Here is a 23,391-nt window from a genome sequence, read left to right on the forward strand (position 1 = left end):
CGCTCGGCCGGATCAGCTGACAGAGCGGCCTTTCCCAGCCGCAGCTAATCACGTGAGAGGAGAAGGCAGGGGGAGGGGGAAGGAGAAGCAGCAGCAGCAGCCGTGACACGCAGCGATCTCGCGAGAGGAGAAAGCGGCCCCGAGGCAGCCGCTCTGCATAAATAGCCGGGGTAGGCTGCCCTGGGTCGCGGCAGCGTCCGGTAGGCGGTCAGAAACAAGCAGGGGACGGGGTCTCAGGGCAGCTTGGCACTAGCGCAGGGGGTGTCTCTAGGCGCAGGAAGCCCAGCGGCGGATCGGCAGCGCTCTCTGCTCCCGGGTGAGTGAAGCTGCCCTTGGCAGTGCGGGACAGCCTGTAATCTACCGCGCTGGCGCATTTTAAGCGGCTGCGGAGCCGGGTTAAACCCCGGGGCTCGCTGCGGAGCGAGTCCCCGATAATGGGGCTCGCCCCCCTTCGTGCACGGAGCTAGCACAGCGCTGCGATGGCTCTCGCCCTCCTATGCCGCAGCGCCGGGTGGCCGCCAGCGCAGCCGCTGACACCCCTGCGGCAGGGCTGCAGGGGCTAGGGCAAAGCGCACGCTGGTGTGGAAGGAGAGGGGAGTGGCTGTATTTCTGGGATGTCCAGTCCAGCTATCTTAATATGCAGGGTTCCCCTTTCAGCCTCACTCCTGTGCTAGCCTGGGAGGCTGTTCAAGCCCGTCTCCCTGGGGGCAGAGAGGGTTTTTTGTTGTTGCTTTAATGGGGCATTTAAATTTTCACTCCTAACGTTGTGTGACGCCTTCTTCATTCAGGTGGCCCTAGCAGGAGAGCTCTGTTGAGAGTGGTCCTTGTAGCTGGAGTAGCCTGTGGGCGTGACCAGGTGCCCCTCTCCTGTTAGCACACATGATGCTGGTCCAGTTTCTGCCCAGTGGGTCACTGAAAAGCTGCAGTTATGATATCCATATACAGGTGTTTTGTCTGCAGTTTACACAGAGCAGATAGGAACAAATTCCTGTGTCCACTCACTGTATTGAGTGGAAAGGGGGTTTCTTGTCACCGTGCTTGAAAGTTGAAAACCATTCACTTCTGTTCCTCTTTATGAAAGTAGGAACAAAACTTCTGACTCAGTCTGCTTATTAATTTTCCTGTCTATGGAACTAAGCTGTCTCTAAAATATGCCTTCAAACATCAAACATGCCAAACATAATGTGGGTCTGACTCCAACACCTTTCTCAAATGTGCTTTTTTTGGTAAGGCCCACATTGACTTTTAACTAGAAGGGACAGTAAAAGTGGCTGAAAATACACACTAGCGTTCTTGTGGGGTTATATTCATGTAGTGAACTCTAAAATATTTTGGGACCTGCAGTAATTATGGTCTGGAGATGGCTTAAGTAGTATTGGGTTAGCTCCTGGAATGAGAGGTTAAAATCATGCCAGGAATGGCTAAACTCAACTTTTCCATGAGAGAAATTCAGTATGTCCTCTGTGGTGTGGGTCTTTTGGACGAGACCTTTTAAAAACTAAGGTCACGTCTGGTCTGCATAGATATTAAAACTTGCACAGCTTTTCATAGAGTAGATTTCTCTTCGTGTCCTTGCTTTTAGCTAGGTGCTGCTACCCCATCCCAGTGTTGTGGTACTTTGCAGTCCAAAGGTGGTGGGTTGTTGTGTTTTTTTTTTTTTTTTTTTTTCCCCTTCAGATGTGCTCTATGTATATAGTCCAGGGTGGATTTGATTTAAATCACTAGTAAAGAAGACTTGCTTTAATCATGGATTTCTACATAAAAGTGCATTCTTATTGGCTCTTAATACATTCTTCGCAACTCAGAGATAGATGTAGGTTTCATTTTTAGAAGGTACACACTATATATAGGTTTTTAAGTGATTTATTTTGAAAACTTTTCAGATTAGTTTTACAGCTATATCAGAAAACGAATGATTGTTTGGTTATTTCATTTACCAAAGGTAATTGAAGCAGATATTCATGAAGTCATTGAGAGGTGAACCATCTCCAATTCGGCAGGTTAATCATTAACATTTGGAGGGTTTTCTTGCTTTGCTGTATTAGGAGAACATCACCAGACATTTAAATTGTTTTATTTAACTAAAACAAGATTATGTATTCTGAATTTTTTTCTTCAACAGCAAACCTTATAACAAAACAAGCGTATGAATTTTTGAATTTCGTTAAACATTCAAGTTTTTTTTTTTAAATTTGGTTTGTTTTTTGTTTTATCTAAAATAGTTTAAAACCCCCCCACAAATTAAATCGACTGTCAGACAGGTCAACATGAGAAACTTAAAATATTCGCTTCTGCAGCTAACTCAGTCGTCTTCTCCATTTTCCTGTTTGTTCATAATCTGGAAAAGAAAAACAAGCTTTCCTGCTTTTTCAGGTCCCAAACGATTCCTCAGTTTGGAATGAATTAGTCCAAAGGAAGAAAATATTCTTTCTACACCAGAGGAAGAAGCTACTGCTATTTAAAAGTGAGATTATTGCTTCAACAGTCTCTGAATCCAAGTGCTTAAGTGATTTCCACCAGTTCACTGGTGTGACTTTCTTTAAAACATTAGTAGCAAACATTTCTTATTCCCACACTGGGTCTCTTTTACAGCCTGCTGCCGTTATAGGGTTTCCCTGCTAGTGACAGAATGCTTTGGTAGATCTCAAATCAATGAAGGCTACACTCAAAGAGTTCTAGAAAATGCTGCTCAAACAGTTTCACTTTTGTTTCTACTGCCTGTCCCTCCCTTCTCACATTTACCTCCAGACTTCTTCTCCAGAGCTATTCGGGCCCCAAACAATCTTCTATTATTGAACTTTTTGAAGCTTTGCACTCTTAGAGAGAAGGGATTGACTCTGTACACAAATTTGCAGAGGGACAATAGGGTTGAGATCTGTCATTTCTCACCTCTATATATTTAAAAACATTTTTGCTGTGAACAAGCATGTTATCTCTGGAGACACAAATCCACAGTTTGAGAACTGCAAAACTAAGCATCTCTGATAGTATTTTCTAGACTGAGACCCATTGGATAGATAGAAAGATTAACCTAAAGCTATACAGAAGCCCCTAGAATCACATAAGATTGGGTCCCTAATCCATGAACTATTGGAATTAATTTACAAAACTTAAACATTACATGAATAGATTGTCTCATACTATAGAATTAGACTTTACAATCACTATTCCATGATGAGTTTTAATTAATATATCTTTTTCCTCAAAGCATTTTATCAAATCTGTTTTAAATCAAGCTTTTTAAAATCCTGGATTTTTATCCACCCTGATAGTCTATAAAGGAAACATGACTACAGTATTTTATTGGCATCTGATGTGGAATCTATCCTGTAAGCCTTCTTAACACTTTATACAAAGTTTCCCCCGCCCCCCCCCCCCCACGTGTCTATTTGTATTCCTTAGTAATAGTCTGCTGCATGCCACATTTGTTTTGCATACAAATAGTGGCTGATCTTATTACTATATCAGAGAGGGGAGAAATACAAAAGGCATCTGTGCATAGGGGAGAAATACAAAAGGCATCTGTGCACGGTCATTCCCTGTGGGTCACCTGGCAGTGGCCACTGTTGGAAGGCAGTATACTGGGCTAGATGGACCATTGGTCTAACCCATGTGGCCGTTCGTATAATGCTATCACTCCTCGGTGTTTGTGTACTTTTGTCCTTGTTCGTTGGGCATTAGAGGGAAAAAGCTGTGCTTGAAGCTGTAAGCAGAACAATCGAGAACTGAAACAGGAACTCTAGTGTTAACTACTGTACTAACTCTATGGCACATTATTAAATGTGGAACTGTTTGTCAGGAGCTCCTGACAAACACCCCCACACTGAAGGTGGTGGCTTGCATGTGGTGTGTGTGTGTGGTGTGTGTGTGTGGCGTGGTTTTTTTTAATGGTTCTTTTGTGGCCTAAACTTTATAGTGGCATTCTAATGTTCTGAGACACATGGGTCTTTTGAGAATGAACAGACGCTTAAAAAGGCATGGTTATGTTTGACTCTTACAAATAAAGAGCACATATTCTTGTGGCTTAGTTTCAGTGTCTTCTGTCATGTCTCTCTACACTATGAAAGTACACCATGGCTTGTTCAGGAGTACTAGTATAACCAGTCCTAACTGAATTATCTACTCCCCCTATATCTCCACAGACAGGGATGAAAGCCTGGCAGATTTAGGGGAGTTGCGTGGGAGGACTGCCAATACCATTTCCCTGGCACTACAGATGTCTGCCTGTGGAGAAGCAGGATGGGTGGGTCTTGGTGTGACCGCTGCTTTCTCTTCCAACCCCATGTGATTTGGCAATAAATGTTTAGCCTGCCAACTAATTCAGGGTTCTCTGCAGTGGGGAAACCCTGCCCTGTATGTGGGACAATGGCTTGCCCTAGAATGCCCATGTGGTGGGCATGACCTTGGCACACATAGCCCAGTCCTAAATGATCTACAGCTTACATGTCTTAGGAGTGACAGGCTGAAACCCCCTGCCATTTTGGTGCAGGTGAGGAAGGAAACCGGTACAAATGCCAGCTATAAAGACAACTATGTTGCAAATTTGTTTATGCCTCTACAATTTAAATCCTTTGTAGGGGGTGGGATGATACACTACCTATTGTACAGCAATATGTACACTAGAATCTGATCCTGCAGAAACACATGTTTAACTTACAAGTTACTTGTGTGCTTAAAGTGACACATATGTGCAAGTGTCTGCAGGATTTGGGGCCTTAGCGATACATAAATTCCTAACCTTTTTCAAGGTTCTCCTATGAGTTGACCACTTTAAAATCTAACAGAGTCCTGTGGCACCTTTAAGACTAACAGATGTATTGGAGCATAAGCTGTCCCCATCTGACAAAGTGGGTATTCACCCATGAAAGCTCATGTTCCAATACATCTGTTAGTCTTAAAGGTGCCACAGGACTCGCTGTTGCTTTTTACAGATCCAGACTAACACAGCTATTCCTGATACTTTAGTCCATTTTGAAATATTACTTGATTTTAAAGTAGCTGCAGATATTCCATTTTACTCAGTCCTCCCACCTAAAATCACAATTTTTAACTCTTCAATATTTTTCTGTTGCTATGTGGAAGATGCATACAAACAGGGGTAGCCTAGATTAGAGAGACTGACTGTCAAATCAGTGAAGTAATCAGTGAAAAATTTGTTACAAACCTCTCAAACTATTTAGTTGACCATCCTTTTTATTTTTGTATCTAGTATCTGAATGCCTATTACCCAAACTGGTGAATGTGGTAGAGAAACAAAGCTGTAGCTGTCTTAAATTATTACAGTAGAATCTCTAATTCATTACGGCCCACATTGTCTATCTGGATCCTTCTCATGAAGGAGATGGTACACTCACAAGTATTCAAAAGCCTTTTTGGGTGGCTTTAAGAACTGCTTTCTTCTCCAGAAGAGAGAGAACTCCAGCCTAGATTATTGAAGTGGAACAGTGGTATGGCTATTTGGGACTTAACTTTTTTAATTTGGATTATCTTGTTCTTGTAGGCTGTACAAGATTCAAGACCTAAAAAAATGGCATTAGTAGCAGCTGACTCACAACAGGTATGTATGAGCTGATAATCAGTCAGTCTTTGTCACATAGCCAAGAAGGATGTGAGTTTAAACTTCTCTCTCTGTTTACACAGAATGTGGTAGCCAGGGTTGTCAACCTTCCCTTGGTGAGTTCCACCTATGACATGGTGTCCTCGGCTTATGTCAACACAAAAGATAACCATCCCTATCTGAAATCAGTATGTGAGATAGCAGAGAAAGGAGTGAAGACCATCACTGCAGTGGCCATGACAAGTGCTATGCCTATCATCCAGAAGCTGGAGCCACAAAGTAAGGCATGACTCTACTTTACTTTTCTGTGCATTTGTTCAACTATTCCATTGAGTTCCTATATAAATATATAGGCTTTTTTTTTGGGGGGGGGGTGTTGAAAAGAATCCGGGGGCACTATGAGTTAAACCTACTTGTAACAAGTTAGTGACCGGAGAAAAACTGTTACCTTTGTGCAATAAGCCATGAGCAACTAATTAAATGAGCTTTTATAAATAATAAAGTCAAGCAAGTTCTGGATCTCCTAAGATTAAACCTCTAATGACTTGTTCCTAACTAACATTGATTTCTAAGATTATTGCTTGAGTAAGAAGCCTCTTGCTCAACTTCTGTCCTAACCCTTCACCTAGTTTTGAGCTCTGCATCATACTTCCCTTTCACCTACTTCTGAGTAAAACTTGCAGTTACTAATTTGGCAACTGTTTCATGGCTGCTTGCTCTGGTTTTAGCTCAGAGCCTATTCTTAAGAATTGGCAAATGGCCAGGAAATATTTCATCAGTCTGTTCTCAAGGTCACTTCCTTGAAAGATATGTCAATTGTTTTTTTCACTTGCAAAGCACTTGAAAGCTATTCTAGAATTAAGCTGCATGAACTCTTTCCCTTACTCCTCTTAAGGAAGAAACTAACCAAAATGTTACTTGTTTGGACTGGGCTTCCTGTTTCAACAAATGTTCACCTTTAGCTTTGTGTGTAGGGTGTTTTTAAACATCACAAGGGCAACTTAATCATTCTTGAAACTTCTCTAGTTGCAGTTGCCAACAGCTATGCATGCATAGGACTGGACAAAATTGAAGAGAGGCTGCCTATACTATATCAACCAACTGACAAGGTAGATTCAATTACTGCATTTAAATCTCTAAGTGGGACAACCAGAGATTCAGTAATTCCTGGAGTAGCAAGGCTAGGAGCAGAGCACAATGTAGAAAATTTGGAACCTTGGATTTCTCCTGGACACCCTATGGCCTTTGGAGTCACTTAGTGCCTTCTCTTCCTCCCTCCCCCACCCCCAGGTGTGAGTATCCATAACTCCAACTGAAGTCAGTGACTGCATGGCACTATTGTAATTCCGGCCCTCCATCTGTTTCCCCTCCCCCATTTAAATGGGGGGGGGGTAATACTTTCCTGACTTACCCGAGCAATATAAGGGTTAATGTTTTTTGCAGTGCTTCAGATATCTAAGCATTATAGAAATGGCTTGTATCTAATTTAAGTAGAAAGCTTCCACATTAAACTTATGTTACAATGACTTGCACATACTTCATTTAAAAACATTTTCTATAACTTAAAAATGAGCTCTAACTGGAGAACCAACTATAAAGTGAAAGTTTGTAGCTTTCACTATTCATTTGGGTGGAAAGGAAAACTAAGTAGTGAATTTATAACTTGTCTACATATTGCTGTAGTGCCCAAGGGTTCCATTTAGTATGAGGGCCCCATTGTGCTAGGTGCTGGTCAAGACATGACAGTCACTGCTCAAAGAGCTTAATTTAACTACTTCCCTGTGGCTTAGCATACTGCAAAGTAGGAGGATCTACTTTCATCCATTGCTACCATGTGAGTACAATGAGAGAATACTTTGTGACTGAGAGCTCACTTTTTTCCTTCAAATTTTCATTACAACAGTCTCTTACAAGAGAGATCTTTCGACTCTTAACACTGCTGCCTTCTAGCCTGAAGTCTTTCAAGGTCTTCTAATAAAGCTAATCTCCTGGCCCTCTCTTCATATTGAGTTACTGTCCTTCCTTAAGGTAGCTGGAAGCTTCTTTGCAGGGGTTTGTGTTTTGGTTTGGGGGATTAGGGGACCTGTCATCAAGTAGTCTCCGGTATGGTGCTACCAAATGGGCCACATAGCTGGGTTTCTGTCTATTATGCTACTTGGGTTCCTTTTGGTAATGATGCTTCAGTACTACCTGGAAGGTTCTCTAGATATGGAGAGACACAAACCATCTATGACCACTTATACCACCAGGTCATAATTAGGCTATCTATACTAAAATCCACTGTAGGAAGACTAAATCTTCCTAACCCAAAGGACTCTTGATCAGAACAGGGCATTAACACCTGGTCCCTCTAAAAAGTCACAGGTTAGGCACACACAACTTTTTGGAAAACTTGTTCCTTAAGGAACAAGTCTCATTTTTTCCTATCCTACTCATTCTAGGCTTGCATCAGTGTAAACTACTAATCTACTTTGTGGTGGAAATGCCTCCTCTAATGCTGATTGAGTAGCTGTAGGTTTCTGCTTGTTATGACAGCCAAAATTCTATCACTGTAGTGAATGCCTCTTAAAGAATCCTGAAACCAGTTATACTAAACATTAGTTCTCTACTTTTGGAAAGTGCGTATAAATCCAGAACTTAAATACCTCCCCACTATTAAATGAGGAATCTGCTTCTCTTCCTTGCAGGTGGTCGCCAATGCCAAGGATGTAGTTGTTGGTGCAAAAGATGCTGTAACAATCACTGTGACTGGTGCCAAGGATACTGTTGCCCATACAATTACTGGAGTCATGGACAAGACTAAAGAAGCTGTGCATGACAGTGTGGAAATGACTAAGTCAGTTGTCAATGGCAGCATTAACACTGTCCTGGGAAGCCGTGTGGTGCAGATGGTGAGCAGTGGGGTGGATAGCGCACTCAGCAGGTCGGAGACTCTTGTAGACCATTATCTTCCACTTACTGAAGAGGAGCTAGGTAAGACTACTTGAGATGAGACGCTAACTGGGGATGGGGATTGGCCGTGGGGGAGAGACAAGCAGTGTCCCTTGACAACCCTACTAGTTGAATGGAGTGGCACTGTAATGAAACTAATCTCAGACATGGCCCTTCACCATGCCAACCAGGATGCCTTCTTGTCAGCAGGGAAGGCATATGAAGGAAAGTGATATTTGGAATGAAGGGGTAGGTTTTTGCCCCATCCAGATACATGTTGGGCTGCCATGTAATCCTTCAGAGGCTGGACTGCTAACCTAACTTTTAGTCAGTCTTAACTAACTTTTCTCTCTAGCAAAAGAAGCTACAAAGGTTGAAGGATTTGAAGCTGGAGTTCAAAAGCCAAGCTACTACATTAGACTTGGATCCTTGTCTTCAAAGGTCCGCAGCCGTGCCTACCAACAGGCCTTAATCAGGGTTAGAGATGCTAAGTACAAAAGCCAAGAGACCATTTCACAGCTCAATTACACTGTTAATCTGGTAAGTTAACAAGAATTCTGATTTGGGGTGTGAAGTGTAAATGCAAAATCTCTTGGTAGTCTTATCTTAGAACTGTTAAACATGGATAACTTAACTAAAATTGTTTCACTAATTAAATCAAAGGTTCTTAATGGTACAAAACACATCCATTATCTTTCAAGTTCTCATCTCTTAATCTAAAACAGATTCAGTCTGCACTCCTAAAATAAGATTGCATCTAAGAGGAAAATGTACTTGTTTAATACTGGTTGCTGTTTAAAGGACCAGCTTAGACCCTAAAGTGAAGAATGTCTTGCAGTTCTAGTAAAAAAAAAAATCCTACTCAATTCCATTAGTAGAGTAGGATTCTTTACATCTTGTTATGACTAACTTTTTGAAGTTGGAACAGAGGGTCCTGTGGCATCTTTAAGACTTTAGTCTTAAAGGTGCCACAGGACCCTCTGTTGCTTTTTACAATTCAGACTAACACAGTTACCGCTCTGATTTTTGAAGTTGGAACTACTTGTTCTTGCATGCTCCTGCATTGTTAGAATCATGCAACAGAATACTCCTCATTCTCAGTCCTGGTATACAGTTTCTCATTTCTTTCTAAGACCTGTACATTACTTCAACATTTGCACATGATACTACTAGAAAACAAGAGGAAGGCAGACTTCTTCCCCCCCCCCCCCACCCATCCGTCACTCTAAAAATATCCTTTCACCCAACAAAACTGTCCCCCTTGTATTGACTTTTTTGCAGAGTGGGAGGGCTAGAGAACATTTATAATCACCCTAAACTGTTTGGGATCCTTGCTTCACTACCTCATTGGTTGTTTCCTAGATTGAGTATGCCAGAAAGAACATGAATAGTGCCAACCAGAAACTTCATGATGCCCAGGAAATGCTATATCAGTCCTGGGTAGAATGGAAGAAAAACACAGGCCAAAATGATGGTGATGACTCTCACAGTGCTGAGGTAAGTAAATGTACCAAGAGTATAAATGACATATTACAAAGTATATACATACAAGTAACTAACTTTTGGTCCTTGAAGTTTTCAAAATCATAGAATCATAGAATATCAGGGTTGGAAGGGACCTCAGGAGGTCATCTAGTCCAACCCCCTGCTCAAAGCAGGACCAATTCCCAACTAAATCATCCCAGCCAGGGCTCTGACAAGATTGACCTTAAATGAATCATGGAACATCCTATGCTGCGAAGATGCACTACAAGCATGGAGAACTGGAATGGTGTCTCACCCCTTCCCCCTGCTGCTCCCATTGCTCTGCAAAATTAATTAAATTTAGCTCAATGGTGGCCAGTTTAAGTAGTGACTTGGTTATTGGCATCAGACATAATTAGTGATGCAAGCTAATTGGCTACACCTATTGTGTTCATTTCAACAACAAATTAGTTTAACTAGATGCAGATGTTTCCTAGAACCCTAAACATTGCAGTAATGGTCTAATGCAGTAACTGGGTGCCATTTTCTACTACAGTCTCCAAATGCTGCTATAATTTTAGCAGTCAAGCTTTGGCATACTTATTGCAGCTTTTTTTTTTAAGAGAATTTAAAAAAAAAAATTGGCCTTTTGACCTCTATACTCAGCTGCCATGACCTACTGTCCAGATACTCACAAGCTCAAACTATTGCTAGGGGATAAGCTACTGATGACTTGCTCTCCCACACCTAGTCAGGCATTCAGATCTGTCCTGGACACCTTTTCATCTAGCTTATCTTTGGAAGGTCAGAACAACTTGGGTGGGACTGACAATGCAATTTTTTTTTTTTTTTTTTTCCCCCTACCCTGCCAGACTATTCCCTCTCCTTCCGAGCCTCTTAGCAGGATTGGTTGCTAACTGCACAAATGCAGTAATTGATTAGCTGAACTTAAAATGCTATCTCATAAGTGCTTGTAGCTTTAAGCTGGAAGAATTAACTGTTTCACTAAAAACCAATTGAATTATTGAGCTTGTACTACAGTACAGTTAGCTGAGACAAGGAACAGCCAGACCTCTTCTATACATGACATGTAGTGCACTTCAGAGACTTGCAGCCTTCAAGGGTTCATGTAACCCGGGTCTGTCAGACATGTTTTCAAAAGCAAGGACCCTAGTAAACTCCTTCAAGCCAACCGCTTCATAGTTTTCTTTCTATGAAATGAAGGCCCTGCTCTCATCTGCCACAGCTTCAATTCTCCATCTCCCCTTCATTCCATGGTGTGAGCTTTCAGCAACAATACAGTTGCTGCAGTGACCAACTCTCTGGTCAATGAAATGCTTAACTCTAAAGTGCTATTATGCTTTGTTTCCAGCACATTGAATCACGCACACTAGCTATTGCACGGAGCCTGACTCAGCAGCTTCAGACCACTTGCCTCACCCTGGTGTCCAGTATACAGGGGTTGCCGCAGAACATTCAGGACCAAGCCCATCATGTTGGGGCAATGGCAGGAGACGTCTATAGGAGTTTCCACTCTGCTTCGTCTTTCCACGAAGTATCAGATAACCTTCTCACCACTAGCAAAGGACACCTGAAGAAAATGAAGGAGTCTCTGGATGATGTGATGGATTATCTTGTTAACAACACACCACTCAACTGGCTGGTAGGTCCCTTTTACCCACAACTGGCTGGGTCTCAGCATGCTGAGCGCAAGGGTGAAGGGGAGAAAAATGCCAGCCAGGATGACAAACAGCCTGAACACAGCACAAATTAAATTGCATAGCACACACATACTCTGCAGTCTGAGCTAACAAGGTGACTTAACTACTGTAGCTGTCGGGACCTATGGGGAAAAATATCCACAGTGTGGGGATGGTGGAGACCTAAAGATATGAATGTGTCCTTTCTCCTCTAAGGAGAGAGGAACTTTCATTAGAAAAATGATTTTGCTGTCCTGTCTAAGTGCCTCTGAAAATAATGACCAGCATAATGTGCCTTGAGGCTTGAAAGTTCAGCAGCTTACAGCAGTGGTTCACCTTGTTTAGTTACCTGGTTAAGAAGCCTCTTGTCTGACAAAGTGTCCAATATCAGACCTTAAATGGAACTCATTGCACCCAAAAACTTTGACTGGTTTGTGACCTGTGCAGGAAAAATATAAAAGTAGTATGATCTCATTTGGCACTCCATTTAAAAGTTCTGCAGCTCAGCAAGAGAACTTGATCAAACTTCCACTGTTTCAGTATCAGATTGTGCACTTGGCTATGATGACTCAGACTGTACAATTGTCTTAAGAATCACCTCATTGGACAGGTCACACAAGCATAATGCCTTAATATGAATCTGCTACTTGATTTGCTTTCAAGTAAGGCTTCTAACTTGTTCAGCCAAAGTTATGTAAATGCTGAGTTTTCATTGCCCTGATTAAAAAATTTTTTTTTTTCTAAAAAATCCTTATTTAACTACCCAATAAATTAACTAAAACCAGTACTGAGAATTAAATCTGCAGTATGGAATATGAACACCTGTTTGTACCAGGGTGCCTAGTCTCATGTGTCTTTGTAGTGCTTTTTCACCTTTTTTGTAATTTTTGTATGTTCAGTAATAAATGCTTCAGCAGCCAAAGTCTGTCTCATTTGAATGGTGTAAAAACAAACATTTTAGCACTTCCTTATTAAATACTGTGACTCACTGTCTTGTTAAATTGAATTGGGTCCAGGAGAAGGCAGGCTTGAAATGCAAACAAAGTAGATACAAACTACTGGTTACTAACCCACATCAGATGCATTACACATAGAGATGGGTCAGATGTTGCTGCTGCATTTGTTTCCTACCTGTGAGTCCCCATCCACCCTTCCGCTCCCTCTTAGCTTTATTCCAGCTTGTCTGTGCTTATTGTCTGCCTTAGTGAAAACCTGGACTGTAGAAATGACTGCTCAGTAATGTAAAGGAGGTGGTCTGTGCAGTATGACCTGGACAGATGTTTGTCCTGCTTGCAGTATGGGCATTCTTGCATGTGACTTCTAATACCTACTGCACTGGCAGTCCTCCCCCTGCAGCCAATATACTCTTAGTTTGAAAAATCAGAACTGGAAATAGATGGCTGTTGTGTGGTTTTTGTATAATCAAACATGCATTTGAAACTACAAAGACTTGAAACATAATCACGCTACTTAATTTGCTTATTATGTGTGCTGCATATTGTACACTCTGGAGAGATGTAATTTTAAAAAATTCTGATATGTACTAATGGACAATAGTTAATTTATTCTACCCTAGGTCAAGCTTGGACTAACCAGTTCCCCCATCTGGGCTCTCCCTATTGGCACAACTAAAGCCTCAAACCACTGCATATCCACTACTAGAAATGAGGATGGCTTTTTTTGTGCCATACTGCAGTAAAGCAACTATTTAAAGATGAAAATCAAAGTGGCTAGTGAACTCAAAGTGACTAGTGGGCCGAGGCTGGTGGAAGAGACCTTCATGCTTAATGAATGGGCAGGTTAAGATGTTAAAGCTTCTGGGTTAATAACATCTTGCCAAATTCATGGTCCATTTTGGTCAATTTCAGTCATAGGATTTTTAAATAGCTGAAATTTCAGTGTTGTAATTATAGGGGTGGGGGAGTCCACAAGGTTATTGTAGGGAGGGTTGCGGTACTGCTACCCTTAATGCTGCTGCCAACGGTGCATAAGTGCCTTTGGAGCTGGAGAGCATCAGCTGCTGGCTGGGTGCCCTGCTCTGAAGCCAGCAGCACAGAAGTAAGGGCAGCATGGCATGGTACGGTATTGCCTTCAGAGCTGGGCACCCAGCCAACAGCTGCCACTCTCCAGTTGCCCAGCTCCAAAGGCAGCACAAAAGTAAGGGTGGCAATACTGCAACCCACCTAAAATAACCTGGTGCCCCCCCTACACAACTCCCTTTGGGTCAGGACCCCCAATTTGAGAAACACTGATCTCCCCTGTAAAATCCATATAGTACAGGGTAAAAGCGCACAAGACCAAATTTTTATGGGGGAGACCAGATTTCATGGCTCATGACACTTTTTTTTTTTTTTTTATGCCCATGAATTTGGTAGGGTGCTAGTTATTAATAGTGGACTCAAGAGTATTCTAATGGATTTGTTTTTAATGTACCATGAGATAGGGACTGATTTCTGCTGTTCCCTTTAACCTGTATTTTACCTTGTAAAATCTCTAATCTTAGGGTTTTGGATAGTTTTTTTTTTTTAATTATTTTACAAATATAAGTAGGACTGTGGATACTGGAACAACTGTTGGTAGCTCAGACAACCCCCTGCATTCTCCCTTATTGTTGGCTTGTGGTTATCAGTGGAGAACAAAGTCCTAATTCAAACTAAGGCACTAGCAAGCTGCTGTAATTTACATATTGAGGGACCAAAAGTGCAGGAGGAAAAGCCAACAGGAGGTTGTAAGTTAAAGTAGGAGTCCTAGTGCCTCCTGTCGGACCCTCTTCTGGGCCTTTTGGCATGTAAGTTACACACCAACTTAGACTATGGGATGAATTCAGAGGATGTCAGGAACTATAGCACACCATGAATGAGCAAGTCTGTCTAACTCCCTTGCTGAAGGGATTTGAAGGTGTGGAAAATCTAAAGCAGCTTAGATCTCTGAATTGGCCCTAAACTTTCTCCATGGTAAATTGACAGTTTAAGAACTCCTTAAAACAAACCAAAAACCCACTTTTTTTTTATGCAGAAGCCACACAATGGAGTTTCATGATCAGTTGAAGAGTGTGTTGGTGGTAGAGGATTATTAGTAAAAGCACTTGCAGCTACAGTAGCTAGGACTGAGGACAAATGGGTTGTAGTGCTAGACTAGGGTAGTCATTTGGACCATGGGCCAAATCCACACTGCCAGACACTCAACAGACTGCAAAATCTTATTTACTTAACATTATTGTTGCAGGAGATGGTTTTTCTGTAGTTTAGACCCTGACTATACCTTGATCAAGAAATTTGGACTTTAACAAAAAAATAGACTATCCCTGTGCTAGACTCTATCCAAATGGGTGCCTGTGAAAGCATGATGCTGTCAGTTCTCCCAATCTGAGCACAGGGGCAGCCTTGGGCAGTAGAGGGAAGACTAAGAAACCAACTGCTACTCCCAGGTAGGCTGAGAGATTCAGGATTGAATTTCCAAATGTCAGCTGTTTGAGGCTGGTGGGTACCTGGGAGTGGAGCTCTTGAGCAGCCCTGGTCAGCCATTCTCCTGAACCATAAGACTGAGCAAAAGTATTTAGGTGACTTACTGACCTCTTTCTAAGAAGGTAAGACTTGCCACCTGAGGAAGAGCTCAGAAAAGGTTTCCAGGAAGAGACAGCTACTACAGCATTAGGAGTAATTTCCGTAGATGAATAGAGAACTGAGGTCAAACAAGTGAATATTCTGGGTTCTGACCTTTGCCCTCATAGTTGAAGGGGAGCAGTATGGTTCACAAATGCTAGTTAAACTGAATCACAACTAACTCATTCAGCTCTTTCCTTGAGAGACTGTAGCTGTCTGTATACAGATGTTCCCTAAGCAGCTCCTGCCACATGACTCCAGACATCAGCTGTGTCTAAGCTCCCATTAGATAGCTCCAGTGCTAAATTACAACACCTAGTGCAGATGCATCCGTGGGCTGGTCCGTGGTTTGACTACATTCATATTTGCCTGCTACTTCAACCAAAATGGTTTAACATTGTACTGTATTTGCTATGGGACTATTTTGAAGCTATAGCCTAAAAGCATAATAAATCTTCAAATGGGAAGAATCTGTACAGCTGCTAAAGCCCTGGTAAGAGTAGAAGCTGTTCATATAGATGTCTAACTCTTTTTTTTTTTTTTTTTTTTTTTTTCTTTCTTTTTAAACCTTCCTTACCATGCTTGCATAATGAATAGCTCAACTGCACTTGGTAGAAACTCTCCCCTCTACCATCAGCCTGAGAATAAACATGAGATTTCATCCTTTTTTAAACATTGTTTGTGGTTTGATACACTATTCTAGTAGGTCATTATACAATGTAATGTGATTGCAGTGACATAATGATTAGTGTGGGTGGGGGAGAGATCTGAAACAGACACTCTTCTAAATGTGGGAGGAAAACAAAAAACCAAACCACTATACATCTCAGCTATTGGTTTCTGCAGTCAGCTTCACCTCATAACTTCCTTTCCTATACAGTGACAATCATTTTGTAAGCTACCCGAGTCTTCAATATACTGATTTATAAACAAGTACACTGACCCCTAGAGTAAAGTGTTATAAAGTAATAATTGGTAAAGTTAAGCCTCACTTAATTGTAATGCAAGATCTTTGACATAAAGATGAGCCTGACTGACTCTACACCCACTTTTAGATACTGGTTACTACTACTTCAGGTTTTTGGTCTAGAATAACAATTTAAGGTTCCAGAAAACACTTGTACCTTGCAATGCTTTTCTACTCCAAAAGTGAATACTTAACCTGAGGAAGTTAAGTTCTGGAATATGTACTTGGATATTATTACAAAATATGTCCCTACTTTACACAGTGCTCTCTGGAACAAAGAGCTTTCAGTTTCCATAATAACATAGTGACAGCTTCTTTGGGGGATCAAGAGGGGTTGGAACATATTCTACTCTCAGCAGACTATCTTAATAAAACACGTGTTGGTGCTCTTTGTAATATTATTACTGACTACACCAGGACTCTCAGGCTCCATAATGCATTGACTGCTTACAAATCTTTTTTTCCCCCTATATGCGTTGGGAAAAAATTGCCAAAAAGTCTCATCCACAAAAATGAGGCCCCATATTCTAACCTGCAATTATCAATTAATTTTGTGGATTGCTTTCTCAATAGAGTATTAAACTCAGGCAGTTCACTGCTTGTTGTTTTAACATCTGGTCAGTAGTATTGTGAATACTCATTAATTAAATATTGATATCTGTTCTGAATGTATTTGAAACTTCTTAGATTGAAACTTGAGTTTTTTTGAAGTTTTCAGTCTCTTAGATGCATGCAAATAAAGGCAGAATCCATGTGCTAAAACTGTAAAGTAAGGAACTGCTTTTCTATGCTCATTGTATGTAGTTGTTTCAAAAGTCTCTTCATAGCCCCCACATTTTTCTTACTAAAGTTACAAAATACACATTAAATTCTGATAAGACAGTGGCTAAATGCACATATCACTAGAGTACAGTTTAACTTTTTATGGAGTAAAGTAACTTAATAGATTATGTAACTAGTGTTGATGGAGGGGGAAGGAGTGCAAGAGATGTTTTACCTGCCTTTTTTGGTCATAATCACACAAAAAATGAGGATTACACGTTCTCCCATTCCCCATCAAATATGAAACAAGTGATCTATAAGGGCAAATACAGAGGTGATGTAGAAGTTAGACTCTCTTACATTAAAGGCTTATAATTGGTAGGGGCTTTTGCATTGATCTCTATGGGGGTTTGCATAAATGTATAAATGTGCTCCACTGGTGCAACTTACCAGATTCAGAATAAAGATAAATCTGATGCAAACTCTGTTGTTGGCTGACATGGTGCATTTACACAGGGTTTGCAGCTGGTGTAGCAATCGCTAATATTAATAGGCCCTAATTTAGAGTCCCTCAGAGCTACTTACATCCATTCTTTTAATATCTAAAGGAGTTTAAGTGCAAGTAACTTGACAAGGTGGCTGGAGAAGGTGTAAATGACCGTGACTCCAATGTAGACTCCCTTAAATATGAGTATAGTGGGTAGAAGTAGTTCTGCAGGAGTGTATTGCAAGTCTAAGGCTATGTCAACACTGTGCATCTTACAGTGGCACAGTTGTATTGCTACATCTGTGCCACTGTAAGGTACTCCATGTAGCCCCTCTGTCAGCAGGAGAAAGCTCTCCTACCACCTACCAACAAAATAAAACCACCTCCAATGAGGGGTGATAGCTTTGTTGGTGAGAGAGTCTCCCCCACAGACAAAGCGCTGTCCACACTGGCGCTTTTCGTCAGGAAAACTTTTGTTGGGCAAGGGTGTGTTTTTTTTCACATCCCTGACTGACAAAAGTTTTACTGACAAAAGTGCAATGTAGACATAGCCTAACTTACGTATCGCCTCCACATTTGGCTCCTGATATCTTGGTTACATTGTTTTAGATTTCCTAGTCCGTTACTAGTGTGGCAAGGAGTGCTATGTCCAGATCCTGAAAGTATACAGAGTTATTTTAAATGTGTTACTATGTGGAGTCTTTCTTACTATGTGGATGTTTTGTGCAGCAGCGTGCAGAGTAATTTCTGCCAATAGAGGGATGGAGCCTCATTCTTGCTGCCATCTGAAGTCAGTGGGATTAATGCTATTGATCTCATTAGAAGATCAAGCTCTATCTAAAACTAGTCAATGGCTGCTGTAGGCCTTTATGCTGCACTCCTCATGCTAAGTGTCATCATCCTGGGGCTCAAGCAATGTCTTTTGAAACCCAGTTTTATTTTACAGGAGGCACTCCTCTCTCTGGAGCCCTGTTCTAGATTCCCTACCTGTAAATCAACTTCAGAGCCAGAGCTCCACAATCTAGAGAGGTTGCTGAATAATATGAGGAGCCACTTCCTTCTTGGGCCCATGCCTCCCTGTTCCAAAGGTGTCATCCCCGATAACAAGGACTGAGCATAGTTTGCTGCATAGCAGTGCATACAGTGCATCAAGATAGTTCTTTAAAGAACAAACTTAACAGAGGGGGAAAAAATAAACTGGGTTGCTTCTCAGTCTAGCATGTTTCAAATAGCAATGAATCTCCTACTCCAATTGAACTATTTGCTTGCTATTTTATCCTAACTGTAAACCCCAGCACCATACACATCCTGCAGTTGCTGCACAAATGCTGTAGCTGAGTTTGTGTTTTCTCAGCTTGCTTACATTTAAGCCAACTCTGTATTAAACTGTGAAAAATATATTTACTTTGCTCAGACTGGGTAACATTTTCAAAAACGCCTGAATCAGCTAGCGTAAATCCCATTTTCAAATGTTCCCAAGCTCCTAAATCACATACATTTCACTGACAGGAATGGAAATTAAGCTCCTAAATGGCTTCTGAAAATTTTGCCCAACATCTAGATGTGCTAAGAGCTTTACTAACCAATTTAACATACATATAAAAATCACTTTGACCGTCATTGCTCACTCAACAGTTAACGGTCCATACTAATTCTACATACCCAGTTACGGTAGGGATTGAATAATATGCAACATTGAAACTGAGGAGTGCATGAGTGATGGAATGGGTATTCTCCACTTGTAGTAGGGTAGTGTCAATTCTGCTGGGATGATGGTGGTTGGTTTAAAAATATATTATTAGTAGCTCTTGAGTTGATAACTATTATGAAGTTACTTGGTGGCAGATTTGAGCTTTGACAAATGAAAGTTTAGCCATGTAGTCTGTTTCTTAAAATGTTGATCAGTGTGAGTCCATTACAAATATAAACTTTCCTTGGCAAACTATTGTGAAATGTTAATTTCTCACAAGTAGAGGCAATCACTTCCCCATACAATTTCTTCAGAACAAGATTGAAGCCTACTGCCTCAATTGAGTGCAGTGTAGAAGAGCTTGTGTTGATATCACCTGTGCTGTATCTGTTCTGTGAATAACCAGGCTCTCCAACTAGCTCCTTACATAACCATTAATTTTTTCTCTATCCCTCATTCCCCTCTGAAGTTTGAAGAGGACTGAAGATAAAGATGATATAGCAAACATATATAACACCTATAAATTGATGTGAGATATAATATACACTGTCTCTGCAAGAGACTAATCTTATTAGAAAACCTTCTTAACATACCACCCCAAAGTATTATGAAATGTTCTGTGTTTGAGTGCAGTTCTGTTCCACCTTTATTATAAGAATGTATCCATTAATACACTAATGTATATTATTTAAGATGTTTCTGTCATTCTATCTATCTAAAATAAGACTGAGAATGTTTGATTTGCTTAATACTTTGGGCCTGATTTTCAGAAGTACTGAACACCTTGGTTGACTTCAGTTGGAGGCATGAGTGTTCAGTTCCCTGCAAATCAGGTCCTTCAGTTTTTACCTTCACATTTATTTGGATTTCTTCCTCTGCAGGTGCCAGATTTCACTATCACAGACTTGTCTTCAGAATCTGATGAAATTCCAGACATTTTGGGTTTGGATGAGGAAGACCAGCAAGATTTTTCACGCACAAATGGTCCTATCACCACGGGACCAAGAGCTGAATAAACATCAGGCACAAAACTGTTCTCTTGATTTGATATGGGTTTTTTTTTTTTGCCATGTTAACTTATATTTCTGCTTTTTAAAAAGAAATCTATCTAGCTCTTGGAATGTACAGTTTTTGGATCAATTTTGTTTCACTTAGCTGGATTGAAATTCTGATTTGCATCTCTTTTTTTAAGGACTGCATTTTAGTGTAACTCAATAGCATGGGTGTCAAACTTCCATCTTCCAGGCCTCCTATGGCCCAATCAGTGTGTAGCTGACTGGTGTACACATCCATTTAAAACTGCCCTGCTATTTTGTTTGCTGTCAGGAACAGCCAAAATAGCACTCCAGCATTTTGCACAAAGGACTGTCAGTAAAAGGAAACTGACTAGGATTTGCTGATAAAAGTTTCCCTTTTAGTCTATGTGTAAAGCACTTCTGCATCTACCTCTTTGCTGCTGAAAAGGACTACAGGCTTGGCTTGTCCATGGGATCCTAGTCAGTTTTTGGTGAGACTCTGTGTCTAAAGAGCTTGAAACAGTGTCCTTTGTAAGAAGAGTTTAGAATGAAAAAACTCCATTTCCCACTGCATCCCTTACATGTGTAAGTACTTCTGCTGTCTGGGGGAGACTAAGGCTTGGTCTACACTACCCCCCCTAATTCGAACTAAGGTACGCAACTTCAGCTACGTGAATAACGTAGCTGAAGTTCGAAGTACCTTATTTCGAATTAGTTGAAACTTACCTTGGTCCACACTCGGCAGGCAGGCTCCCCCGTCGACTCCGCGGTACTCCTCTCGGCGAGCTGGAGTACCGCAGTCGACGGCGAGCACTTCCGGGTTCGACTTATCGCGTCCAGACTAGACGCGATAAGTCGAACCCAGAAGTTCGATTTCCAGCCGTCGAACTTGCCGTAAGTGTAGCCAAGGCCTAAGAATGGGAATTGGGGTTAGAAGAGCCAAATATGGGGCAAAGTGCAGAAAAAATACAAATAAGAAGGCAGGGAACACAAAAGGGAGAAAGGAGACAGGAATAAAAAAGACATAAAAAGGAGAGCGAAAAGGAGAAAACGAAGTATGGAGGAGAGATACAAATAATCATGGGCAAAAGACAAACAGAAAGAAAGATAGAGGAGAAACTGAATTGAAGGAGAAATTGTGGTGGTAGTAACTTAGACACACACCATCTTTTTTGCTGAATAACCAATAGAGCAATTAACTTTAATAACTTAATGGCCTGATACTGCACTTCTTGCACGCACCATTGACTTCGGTGGGAGTTTTGGAGTATGCGAGGATGCTGCAGATCAGACCCATTCAATGTTATGTTATTATTTATAGATCATGTTCTATTCTTAGATCTTTGTGCAAAAATCCTACTGTCATCACTGGGAAGCCATTGTGGATTTGTGGGTTTTATATGGTGCTAATTTTGTAGACCAGGCCCACAGATCCTGATTAGGCTCTCGCTATAGAATGAGGTTGACACTCCTACTCTATCATAAGGTACTATCTGATTTTTGTGAAAGCTTTTAAGTCTAGTCACTGAAATGCCTTGAAATAAAGTTTGATCTATAAATCTTAGAGTTGGTATGGTTGGACTTCTCTTCTTCGTTGTCTCTTGTACTTAATTCCTGTCTAAAGAGCTCTCGTTTTGATTATTTGAAGTAGGGGAAAGAATGCACTTAAAGGACCAGATCGGCTTCTGATTCACAAATAGTCTGATATACACTGAGTTGCACCTGACCCTACCCAGGCAAGGGACAGACTCACTTGTGGGGCTCACAGATACCCATTTGTGGGACAACCCAAATTGACTCCTGTATTCTGAATGCAGATTCACAAAGCCAGATAGGGACTGATTATATTTGTTGTAATATAACAGGTGCTATGGTGTAATGATTTTATTTGCAAAGTGACAGATAATGTTTGACAACAATGTGGCATGAATGACTTTGACAGGTAGGGTATGTCTAAGCTTAAAACGCTACAGCAGTACAGCTGCAGCACTGCTCTTGTAGCTCTTCAGTGTAGATGCTCACTACAGTGACAGGAGCGGTTCTCCCATCATTGTAGTTAATCCACCTCACTGAGGCTATGTAGAAACTACAGTTTATGTTAATACAAGTTATGTTGCTTAGGGGTGTGAATAAGCTGCCTCCCTGAAAGACATAAGTTACACTGACCTAAGTGCCAGTGGAGACAGCGTTATGTAGGCGGGGGAACTTCTCTCGCCAACATAGCTACTGCTCCTTGCTTGGGCTGGATTAATTAAGTGAGCGGGAGAGTTCTCTTCCATAGGCTTAGAGCATCTGCCCTAGCAGTGCTACAGTGCAGTGCTGTAAGCTATGTAGTGTAGCCATGGAGTGCTGCCTACACTGGGGGTTAGACTGGCATAGCTATGTCTCTCAGGTGTGGATTTTTCACACCCCTCACAGATGTCGCTATGCCAAGGTAAGTTTTCAGTGTAGACCAGCCTGTATTAAAATATTCCAAAAGATAGCAGTAAGTCCAGTCTTTTTGGAGTTGCCCAAAATCTGCCTGGCTGAGGGAGGTGTGTTTAATATGCATTAAATGTTACAAATTTTAGTTTGTAATCTTCTTTAGTTTAAAGGTGGGGGGGGGGGGGAAGAGATTGTCTGTTTGTTTATGATGCATAGAGAAGTCCTGAACGGTTATATGTTGACTATCCAAGAAAACAATGAGGAGTCCGGTGGCACTTTAAAGACTAGCAGATTTATTTGGGCATAAGCTTTCGTGGGTAAAAAAACTACTTCTTCAGATGCATGGAGTGAAAATTACAGATACAGGCATAAATATATATTGGCACATGAAGAGAAGGGAGTTACCTTACAAGTGGAGAACCAGTGATGACAAGGCCAATTCAGTCAGTGTGGATGTGGTCCACTCCCAATAATTGAGGAGGAGGTGGAGGTGGCAATACCAAGAGAGGGGAAATTACTTTTATAGTGAGCTGGCCACTCCCAGTCCCTCTTCAAGCCCAAATAGATGGTGTTAAGTTTCCAAATGAATTGTAGCTCTGCAGTTTCTCTTTTAAGTCTGTTTTTGAAGTTTTTTTGTTGTAGGATGGCTACTTTTAAATGTTATTGGATGTCCAGGGCGATTGAAGTGTTCTCCTACTGGCTTTGGTATGTTACCATTCCTGATGTCTGATTTGTGTCCATTTAGCCTTTTGCGTAGAGACTGTCTGGTTTGGCCAACGTACATGGCAGAG

The 23,391-nt window shown here is 41.3% G+C and overlaps 1 protein-coding gene across 6 annotated transcripts; it reads left to right on the forward strand.

The window, feature by feature from the left end:
• Window positions 1–46: 46 nt before the first annotated feature.
• Window positions 47–21,740, forward strand: PLIN2 (perilipin 2). 6 transcript variants are annotated; one of them, XM_065549464.1, is made up of 12 exons: window positions 180–316; window positions 2,374–2,464; window positions 4,143–4,243; window positions 5,501–5,557; window positions 5,641–5,836; window positions 6,584–6,666; window positions 8,245–8,530; window positions 8,844–9,028; window positions 9,851–9,985; window positions 11,325–11,615; window positions 20,042–20,793; window positions 21,093–21,740. In XM_065549464.1, exons 3-11 carry the CDS (start codon window positions 4,217–4,219, stop codon window positions 20,174–20,176), a joined length of 1,395 nt encoding a protein of 464 aa, XP_065405536.1. In that variant the 5' UTR covers window positions 180–316; window positions 2,374–2,464; window positions 4,143–4,216; the 3' UTR covers window positions 20,177–20,793; window positions 21,093–21,740. The 6 variants fall into 6 exon arrangements, with proteins under 6 accessions (XP_065405537.1, XP_065405539.1, XP_065405538.1 ...); XM_065549466.1 differs by lacking the exon at window positions 4,143–4,243 and having other exon boundaries at window positions 158–316; XM_065549465.1 differs by lacking the exons at window positions 2,374–2,464; window positions 4,143–4,243 and having other exon boundaries at window positions 47–316.
• The last annotated feature ends 1,651 nt before the right edge of the window (window positions 21,741–23,391 follow it).

The sequence above is a fragment of the Chrysemys picta genome, chromosome 6, assembly GCF_011386835.1.
Source record: "Chrysemys picta bellii isolate R12L10 chromosome 6, ASM1138683v2, whole genome shotgun sequence".
NCBI lineage: Eukaryota > Metazoa > Chordata > Testudines > Emydidae > Chrysemys > Chrysemys picta.

What these genes read in the sequence shown, in the direction of transcription:
- PLIN2 (XM_065549464.1), top strand. Translation starts at nt 4,217, where the DNA reads ATGTCTGCCTGTGGAGAAGCAGGATGG. An exon ending in CCTGTGGAGAAGCAGGATGG is followed by an intron (nt 4,244 to 5,500) that starts GTGGGTCTTGGT and finishes TTGTTCTTGTAG; the next exon opens with GCTGTACAAGATTCAAGACC. An exon ending in CCAGAAGCTGGAGCCACAAA is followed by an intron (nt 5,837 to 6,583) that starts GTAAGGCATGAC and finishes AAACTTCTCTAG; the next exon opens with TTGCAGTTGCCAACAGCTAT.